The sequence below is a fragment of the Crassostrea angulata genome, chromosome 7 (genome assembly GCF_025612915.1).
Source record: "Crassostrea angulata isolate pt1a10 chromosome 7, ASM2561291v2, whole genome shotgun sequence".
NCBI lineage: Eukaryota > Metazoa > Mollusca > Bivalvia > Ostreida > Ostreidae > Magallana > Magallana angulata.
Window position 1 is genome coordinate 14,541,181 of NC_069117.1, and position 10,501 is coordinate 14,551,681.

At 36.9% G+C, this 10,501-nt stretch overlaps 1 protein-coding gene across 1 annotated transcript; it reads right to left on the bottom strand.

The window, feature by feature from the left end:
• Positions 1-718: 718 nt before the first annotated feature.
• LOC128156791 (uncharacterized) lies at positions 719-9,992 on the bottom strand. The gene is made up of 4 exons (XM_052819090.1): positions 9,837-9,992; positions 8,326-9,460; positions 2,722-3,233; positions 719-730 (listed from the first exon to the last, which is right to left on the bottom strand). The coding sequence occupies exons 2-4, from the start codon at positions 9,290-9,292 to the stop codon at positions 719-721; spliced, it is 1,491 nt and encodes a 496-aa protein (XP_052675050.1). The 5' UTR covers positions 9,293-9,460; positions 9,837-9,992.
• Between the last annotated feature and the right edge of the window lie 509 nt (positions 9,993-10,501).

Sequence of the window (10,501 nt, forward strand, 5' to 3'; positions counted from 1 at the left end):
ACAAAGAAACCTTAAGTTTGGCATACCCGATAAAATAAAGTTGACATGTGCAATAAATAAAATGACACCTCAGAGTAACCAGACAAAAGCTAAAATAAAAAACATAAAAATTTCTGAACGTTTTTTTCTTAAAGCACCAAAATCATTAAATTCTGTAATAGTTAAATTTATCATAAAATATATTTCAAAGAAATGAAAATTTAACTGTTTGAATTACTAGATTTAAATACATATTTCAGAGATGAATAAGTATATTGAAAAACTGTAAGTTTTTCTCCACGACAAATGTCTTTTATTAATTTTCAATCTAAAGTTGAAAATGATTACATGACAAATTACCCCCCTGGCCACAATAGGTTTGGTCCCCAAACCAAAAATAAAACAAGTAGAGATTAAAATAAAAACCTAATATAAGTATTTACAATTGAGCAATAAAAAAAAATTGTTGCTGAATATAGTGAAAATTCACAGGTATCATTATGCTAATCAAGTTTCTTCTTTGATTTATTAAACAGAAGAACAGCATTTATAGAACACAAAAATGGTAGACAAATAAAACAAATCAGCAAACAAATAAAACATATATACATAAGATAGAACTACACTACATGTTGCACAGTATAAAAAAAAATATTTATTTGCAGAAAAAGAATTCAAATATCATCAAGTCCTGTTTATCATTCAAGTCAATTAATGCCCATAAAAAGATAAAACTCACTCATGTTGGTTGCTGAAAATGAAGGTATGATTAGTTAACTAAACAATTGTAAGCAAGTCACAAGAGTTTTGACTTAAGGAGGAGGGAGTTATGATTGTATTAAAACCTTGGTGTGTAACCATAACATATGCACAATATGGTTGTTTTAAAATTTTTGTCACATTTGAATGATTAAGCCAATTCAAAGTAATTACTTTCGGAATTTGGATTGTTTTGGAAGATTGTTTATCAATAACGTCGAATTGATCCCAGTCTGCATAAAGTTTAAAATTTAGAAAATTTGGGGAAGTTGTTAAATTTCTAATGACCGGGCTCTGAAATTTGTAATAAGATGGACACAAAGGCAAGGTCAAAAGAGGAATTATTGCACATTTACCACCAGATGTAATTTCCAATTGTAAAATTGTTTCTTTAGATGGTCTTGATCTCCAAAGGTAAGAGATAATAATGCACAAAATAATAATTATGATGAAACCAACAGTGAAAACTGCATGAATCCAAGAAATCTCAGAAATTAACAACTTTTCAATAGACACTGGCGCTTTCAAAACAGGTGCTGTTGTTTTAGCTTGATAAATAAATGAAGGAATTGTTTGAGAATTTGCTTGTGCCACTTGTTGTAAGATTAATAATTCAATTTTGAGTTTTCTTAATTTGATTAAAGCCAAAACACAGAAAATCAGAGAGACAACTGTTCCTCCCATAGTGGTAAATATTAAAATAGCATTGGTGTCAGGCCAGGAAGAAGGAATATTAATCAATCCATCAATAAGAGGTTCTGATAACTGCTTAAAAATTGTCTCATCTTTCTTTGCTGCTTCAGCCATTTTATTTAAACTTAATTGATACCTGTGATCATCAGCAATGACTTTATCCATGGAATGGTTAAAAATTTTAAACAATGGGACTTTCAAATCAATAGGCTTAGGGAATATAGTATCACCTAATAAATTTGCAAGTTTGTTTTCATCAAAAAATTGTTGAAGTAAAGCAAGGTTGAAAGGATGCAGAATTGTAAAATTTTGCTGGGATTGATAGCAATTCACTAAACGAGGGGGTAAATATAAAGAATCAGTTGACAATGAACACTTGCATGGTACATGAATGATACAAAATGCACAACCTGAAATCACTTTCTTTTCTTTTGGGCAATCAAGTGATAAACTTTGAATCTTATAAATCAATACAGATGTTGGGGATAATTCAATGATGTTGGAATTCAACACATTTGGAATGAACTTAAAGTTACAGAGTTTATGAATCGCCTTGACATCATTGTTAAAAAGTGCAATGGAGCAATCCTTACTGGTTATAGGCTTCAATGGTAAGTTATGATCACAAAGGATAGTGGGACCTGCATGCACACAGTTAAGTAAAACATCAGATTTAAGGTTGAGATAGTAGTCATGGTGCTTGGTAATTGCAAAGTATTTTGGCATGTTAAGAAGTTGGGTAGCATGTGATGAGGAATTATTAATAGGAACAGGAAGGGAGGTAACTTCGTAAAGTTGCATTGGGGCCTTGTGAGTGGAAATGGGAAATTTAACAGATAGGTAGACATGCTTATTATTTCGTGCGTAGAGGAATTTACCATGTGAGTAATAGTACGTGGGATTAGTATGAGTTAGGTAGAATCCTTTGTGTGAAGTTCTGAGCATTTTTGAAATATCTTGTATAACTGATTTCAATTTTTGTTTTGGAATAAGAAAGGGAGATAACTTTCCTTCAATTAAATTTTGAATTGCAGATTGTAAATTGTCCAAATTGCTTCTCAATACATTTGCCTCATTTATTTGTTGAATCAAAAGAGATGACACATTAGTCATGGCATGCTCCATTTGAACAAATTTAGCATCAACTGCAGCAGCAATGTTGTTAATAACTTTAGTATTCAACTGAATTCCTTTAAGCAAGTTAGTAGTGCGATTATTAACAATGGATATGAAAGAAGACAGATGTGCATCATATTGTTGCATAGCAAGTGCAAATTTAGTAGTGCGTGCATTAAGAGCATTGATATGTCGGGCTAATAACTGAACATCTTCTATAGTGGCTGTTCCAAATAGACTTCTTGATAGAGAGCCAATAAAGGGCAAAAATGCTCTTGGGGATTTTTTTGAAGATTTTGTTGGAAAATTAGTTTGAGGAATTAAAGACCTAATAGTTTTCACAACTTCCTTGACATGACTTTGAGTTTCAACATGCAGAGTTTGAAAAACACTAACTAAATCATTCCATTTGTAACAGTGAGACTCATTACGATTGCACCTAGTTGAGACATTGGTGGGCTTAATAGAATTGGGTAGCTGTAGGTGAAAGGTGTGGGTCCAATATTCTTGTGACAAAACTAGAGTTGAGTCCTTCTTAAAGATTACTCCATAGTTGAGGCGATGAATGTTGTCTCCCACTGGACTAAACTCAACTTCTTTGTTTGTTGCAACTGCTACTGGGATTAGGGATAGCATGAAAAGACTGATGAGAGGCAGGAGTTGGTACCAGATTGATGAGAGAGACCCTACAAAATGCCAAAATGGGAAAAAAAAATGAGTTGTGATGATATCATTGACTGCAAGGTGGCCAACCTAACAATCTAGCACTATATAACCTACATAATATAATGTAAAAATGGGGGGCATCATCACAACAATTTTGATATTTTCAGAATTTAGAAAATACACCTAATGTCATCCTAATTTAGTTAGAAAAATAAAATATTAAACTCTCTACCAATGCAATCTCCTCATTAATCTCTTAAAGATCAATACTTATCAAAACCCTAACCTAAGCAGTCAAAAATAAACTGGAAGAGAAGAAGTCCATTGTATTGACACTGTTGCTTGTATGGAATAATTATACATGAAGATTTTAGATGTAAGACATGTAAGGAATCATTACATGTAAAGTGGCGCAATAAAGATGTGATGTATGGGATATCTACATACACATAAAGAAATATGAACATGTAGGGGATGTATACATGTCATAAATGGGATCAATATCATGTAGGGGATGTTTACATGACTTAATTGGGATAAACACAAGTATGGGATATATACATGTGTGTAATGGGATAAATAGTGTGTATGGGATAGCTACACATAAGAACAAAAAACATAACTCTGTGGCATATACAGAGAGCAATTATAAGTTTGGGGATGAATTTTGCATACAAAAGGGATAATAATTAGGATATCTATTTCAGAGATAATGGAATGGTAACAATTGGAATAAAGAGTAGTTTCTTGAGATTAAGAATAGCTTCTTACACATGATAATGAAGGAATGAGTTTAAGATTGGGATGGTTTTACAAAACAAGTTCGTTTACGTTTACCATATTTGGTAAAGCGTCTGTTGATATCGGCTAGCATTTCAGGTGAGAACATTTCATCTGGTTCCCATGTCCTTGTACCGTCTTCCCATACAACCCTTATTAGTCTTCTGTTGTTCTTAAATTTGGCTGTTGGGATTTCTTTGATATTCCACATTTTATCCTGTGGCTGAGAAGAAGTACTCTGGTTACCTGTTGCAGGTGGTGTTGGATGATCTTGTGGTAAATTAGGCGTTGAGTCAGGAATGTTAGGAAGGGGATGGTGAGCAGGAGTGGGATTTGGAGTATTTTGTGGTCTATCAGGTGTAGCTGGGTTAGGAGGATCAGGTGCATCATTGCCTTCTGTTGATTGTGCATCATTGCCTTCTGTTGATTGTGTATCCTCTTGTCCTTCATCAGATGGGGGAAGTTGTAGATGAGCTCTGTATGTTTCTGGAGGATAGTAGTCTTTTAAGTGAATTGCACTTACCAAGGATGGGTGTACCTTGTTGTCAGATATTCGACGTAAGCGGTAGGTATAATTTGGTCCCAATCCTACGATTTGGTATGGTCCAGTACACTTATCCCATAGTTTGGAGGACTGACCTTTAGGCACTTGATGAGTTGTTGTCAGTACAGTGTCACCAATCTTAAAGTGAGGTGTTTTTGCTGTTCGGTCATATCTCTCTTTGTTCCTCTGCTGGTGATATTCCACATTTTTCTGTCCAATCTCATGGGATATTTTGAGACGTGACATGAACTCTCTTAGATATTCCCGTGTGTCCTGACTTAAGTTGTCCTTAGGTTGTAAATCTACGTCAAATGGTAATCTCATCTCTTTACCAAACATCATATGGAAGGGAGAGAACTCAGTAGAATGAGAAGAGACAGATTTTCTGAAGGACATTAAAATACCAGGGAGAAACTTGGGCCATAATTGTTGATCCTTATCACAATATGCACGAAGAGATTGAGCTATGACACTATTCTGGCGTTCAACTAACCCATTGGTATTGGGGTGATATGCACTGGTATGATGCTGAGAAATGTCAAAAATTTCACAGAGAGCATTGATAAGTTTAGACATAAAGTTCCTACCTCGGTCAGAAAATAAAATTGAAGGAGCACCATAGCGAGCAAAGATGTTTTCAAAGAGAACATTAGCAACTTCCTTTGCATTCTGAGATTTAAGAGGGAATGCTTCTGGCCAATGGGTTCCAGCATCAATACACAATAGGATATACTCATATCCTTCAGGACTCTTGTGTAGCGGACCTAAAATATCTATTTGCCAGCATTCAAACCTTTCTCTAGCAGGCATGGGTTGCATGGGTGGCTTCACAGGATTGTAGTTCCTCTTGGCAAATTGACATCTGGAACAGGATTTGACATAGTCCACTATGTCTTGATGCATCCGTGGCCAAAAGTATCACTGTATCAAGGAAGCACGTACCTTTTCTATTCCTAAGTGTCCACCACCTGCCAAACTATCGTGATATTGTTTAAGTGCATCTAGTCGCAAGACTTTAGGAAGAGCTATCTGTGTTATATACCTCATTTCCTCTGGTTGTCTGCTACAGCGTCTTTGAAAAAGATGGGTCAGAATACCATTCACTATAGAATAGTGTTTAGACTCGGCTACTATACTGTTATGTTTAGAAGTGTCTTGAGGCAGTTCTTGCTTTTCTACATACCTTATAATATCCTTGAAGTCTGGACATTCCCGTTGTAATTGAGCAAGTGATTTTCTATTATCTAACACTGGTTGTAGGTGATCTTCTTCTAGGACTACTATATCAGTTTCAGAAGGGTCATAGAATAAATTTACTTGCACACATACCTTTTCAATGTCATTTTCTTCATCAGAAGATTCTGTCAGACAGATGGAATTGATAGGAGGTGTGGCAATAGTAATATTCTCTTGCTCCTCTGGGTAAGGGCGTCTGCTGAGAGCATCAGCTACAAAGTTGTTCTTACCTGGTCTATGGATGATTTCAAAATCATACTCCTGCAATTTCAATGCCCAACGTTCTAACCTACCTGTGTGTTTGGCAGACTTTAACCAGACTAGTGCTCTGTGATCTGTATATATGGTGAACTTACCTCCCACAAGATAGGGTCGATATGCTTCCACTCCCTTTACTACAGCTAAGAGCTCTTTTTCAGAAGTGGTATAACGTTTTTCCTCCTTAGATAAGGCCTTACCTCCATAGGCGATAACATGTTCCTTTTTGTCTGAGGATTGCTGACTTAGATAATAACCTATAGCTTTGTCTGACGCATCGCAGGTTAAGATGAAAGATTTCTGAGGATCAGGATAAGAAAGTATAGGTGCAGAAATAAGGGCACTTTTGAGAGTTTCAAAGGCAGTTTGGCATTCGGAGGTCCATTGAAAGCGTACATCGTGTCGTAGGAGTGCATTTAGGGGAGTAGCTATTTTAGCATAATTGTGAATGAACTTGCGATAATAATTGGCCATACCCAAGAAACTTCTGACATGTTTTTGTTTTCTGGGGACAGGAAATTCATTGACTGCTTTGGTTTTTTCTGGATCAACTTCAACCCCATGACGTGAGATGACATGACCCAAAAACTTCAACTGTTTGACAGCAAAGTGACACTTTGAAGTTTGTAAGGTCAGGCCAGCTTCACGTAGCTTACTGAAAACCTGAGCAATGTCTCTAAGATGGGTTGAAAAGTCCTTGGAGAAAATCAATACATCATCAATGTACACAAGTACAGACCTGAAGTTCATTTCCCTAAGAACCCCTGACATGAGTGTCTGAAAGGAAATTGGTGAATTCATCAACCCGAATGGCATCCTTTTCCACTCATACACTCCATCTTGGGTTATAAATGCGGCTTTATGCTGTGAACATGGGCTCATTTCTACCTGCCAAAATGCAGATCGAAAATCAAGATTTGTGAAGTATTGAGCTTTAGTTTCACCAATAGCATCAAAAACAGTTTCAAGGTGAGGCAAAGGAAAGGACATTGGGACTGTGATCTTATTCAGAGCTCTGTAATCACATGCAAATCTCATCTGTCCATTCTTTTTCCTAACCATGACAACTGGAGAATGCCACTCAGAATTCGAAGGCTGGATGATGTCATGCTTGAGCATTTCATCGACCTGCCTTCGGATTTCCTTAGCGGTTTGAGGTGAAGTTCTATAGAACTGTTTTCTGACTGGCTTGGATCCAGGGAAGGTCTCAATTTTGTGTTTGTACAAACTGGTCTTCCCTAGCTCAGACAAGTCAGCAGAAAATATATCTCTGTAACCAACTAAAAACTTCTGAAGATTTTGTTTTTGAATTTCAGTTAGATCAGAATCAGAGAGGTCAAACTGTAAATCAGATTTGCACTCTGACTTCTCTGTTCCCATACTCACAGTATTAATGTTGGTGACACTTTCTTCTTCTAGGGGTATAACCTTACCTTTGGATAGTTCTTGTACTGTAGCAAGTACTTGATTATGGGTAAGATTGATGTCATTATAAGTAGGGTTCATGACCTTCAGATATGCACCATGATTGTGCACCGTGACAATGCATTTAGCAGCAATTATATGTTTAAGAGCTAGTGCTGGCACGGGCTCTAACAACACCTCTTCACCTTCTACACACCTAGAAATCTTAACTCTGATAGTTGTTTCACTACGCTTGGGAATAATGACATTGCCAATGGCTCTAGCTAACCCAGTATCAGCAATAATGGGACAAACATGCATGTTAGTCTTAGTATCTATGTTCAATGTGTTAGTTGCATAGTCAATATTGGCATGATTGGTTCTCAAAAAGTCTAAGCCAAGTATGAAGGAATAATGAAGATCTTGTATGACATGCACAGAGTGAACAAACACCATACCATCAATAAATATTTCTATATCTAACATTCCCAGCACCTTTAAATAGTTTCCTGTGACACCTTTGACTTTTGGATGTTTAGCACTTAAAAGGGGAGAGTCTTTATAGCAAGTCTTACCTAAAAATTCCTGACTTACAATTGTTATACTAGCACCAGTGTCTAATAGAGCACGAATTCTTTTGTTTCCTACATTAATAAGCACTTTATTTTCCTTTAGTGAAGATACTAAACAAATTTCATGGCTTTTGCCTTTGTGCCCATCCTTAGACAAATGCCTATGGACAGGCTCGCACCCCTAACGATTTTGATTAAATTGAAGGGAATTTTCGATAAACCTCTTGTGACATACTTTAACTAAATGATTCTTGACACCACAATAAGAACAAAATTGATCATTAGCAGGGCATTTCGACTTGTCAAAACAGGACTTACCCCCACATCTGAAGCAAGGTCCTGGCTCTCTGCTCCTGTTAGTCTGTCTGAAGTTGTCCCTGTCCCTTGAGACTGGTTGGGGCCTTCGTTGTTGGGTTTGGCCTGCAAACACACCATTGACATCTGCAAGCTGATCGTCTAAGTGGTTTCGGACCTTGGTCTCCACTGCAGCATCCACACTGGCAAGGGCGATTTTGATTCCCTCCGCAAGGGCCGTCTTTAGGTCAGTAGGCGGGGTGTCGGTATCCTTACCAGTAGCTTCCTCTGCAAGGGCTGCCATTTTTCGGAGGTCTTCCAGGGACTTTGGGTTCTGTGGGACCACTATTACCCTCAGCTTCTGAAGAAGACCCTCTCGAGCGAAGTATGTGATGCTGTCCTCTTCCATCGAGCAGTCAGCAGCCAGTTTCCTCACTCGGTATAGGTATTTATCCACAGATTCGTCGGCTCCCTGCTTCACCCGCATCAAAGCTTGACTTATGGGGACTGTCGGTCGGAATCTAGAAAAGAAAGCATCCCTGATGCTGGTTAGTGAGGTTTTTGACAAGCTGTCCAAGTGTGTGAAGAATTGAAGGGCTATTCCCATCAAATAGAATGGCAATAGTTTTATGGCTTTGGCCTCGGTGATTGAATGTAGGGCGATGTAGGCCATAAATGTGGTCCACCATTCTGACACAGGGGTATTGCCATCAAATTTGTCCATTTGTGGCACTGGGATTCTGGGTGCTGGCTCCCAAACCTGCCTTGGTGTAGCTACCGGTTGAGGTTGTCTGTCAATTTGCTCCTCCAATTCTCTTCTCCGGCGATACTCTGCATCTCTGGATGCTTTTAAGGTCTCCAGCTGTCTCCGCAGGGCCTCTACTTCATTGACTGAAGCTGTGGCTTCAGTGATCCCTTGTTCTGATTGTTCCTCCTGTATTCTGCCTTGCTGAGAGGAACTTCTCAATTCCATGTTTGATGGGCCTGGCATGGTAACAGTGATGATATAATATTATGATGAATCTGGAATCTGGGGAAAAAGCTCGGATCGTTCCACTACTCCACCAGTCACACCCTTTTGTTATTCGTCTTGTTATTTTGGTTATAAACAAAGACTTGGGCAGCTTCTCAACCCAATGGATGTATCCGTTTGTTGAGGCTAGATAGATTAAAAGAAGGCAGGAATAAAGCAAACGTCCGGCTGGTTTTATTCAATGATGAAAAGTGACCAACAAAGCTATAAAGAGCGACTCAAGGCCTTACAAATTTACCAATGTTATTACAAATTTCATTCCATCAAAGTTACTTAATTTAAACATGTTAAAGGTATAATAAAAAGAAATTAAACAACATATCATAAATCAATATCTGGATTAAATCAAACCAAAAATAAAACAATGTTATAAAACAAACCTGACATAACCTTTTTCTATACTTTTTCATGTAAACAATGTAACCAATAAAGTTGGGATCAGAGACTCGGCGATCGATTACGTAATACAAATAACTGAAAAGCTTTGCAAATTCTACTTTACCTGACATTGCTTCAAAAATGCGAAAACATGCATAATGCTTAAATGCTTTTGAGAATATAAATGCCATTATTATGTAATAGATCATTAATAACACATCGGCGATCATCTCACTAATATTTTCTAACAATAATGAAAGTAAGTCTGTCCATTTTTGGCAATAATTCGCACCTCGATCCCGATCCCATTGAACATAAAAATTTACAAATTTTACTGTGCAACATAAAAACTATTTCACTACATACCTTCACTCTGTAAACAGGTTTGCATTAGTGATGTATACAAAGGTAACTAACTACACTATAATTATTTCTAACTTAGACAAAGACCAAAGTGAGCAATGACCAAAATTAAAAAAAAATTAAACTTTTAATTAAATCCTTTACTAAATTAATTTCAAGCTCTAAAATTTCTTAATTCGAATGATTTTAAAGTTTAACCACAATAATTAATTACCTAAGAAAAATAGAACTAAAGTTACCTAGATAGATTAAAAGAAGGCAGGAATAAAGCAAACGTCCGGCTGGTTTTATTCAATGATGAAAAGTGACCAGCCGGGACGCGCAACCTGTTTGAATCAAATTTCTAAGATGTCCTTTTTAACCAATCAAAATGATTCTGGAGATATTGGTTGTCCAAAAAAAAGAATTAGATTACAAAAGAACATT

Bases quoted from the DNA above. Each gene is read 5' to 3' on its own strand.
- LOC128156791 (XM_052819090.1), bottom strand. From the start codon at position 9,292: ATGCCAGGCCCATCAAACATGGAATTGAGAAGTTCCTCTCAGCAAGGC. The intron at 3,234-8,325 runs GTAAGTCCTGTT...GGCATTTTGTAG, and splicing joins ACCTTGCTTCAGATGTGGGG to GGTCTCTCTCATCAATCTGG.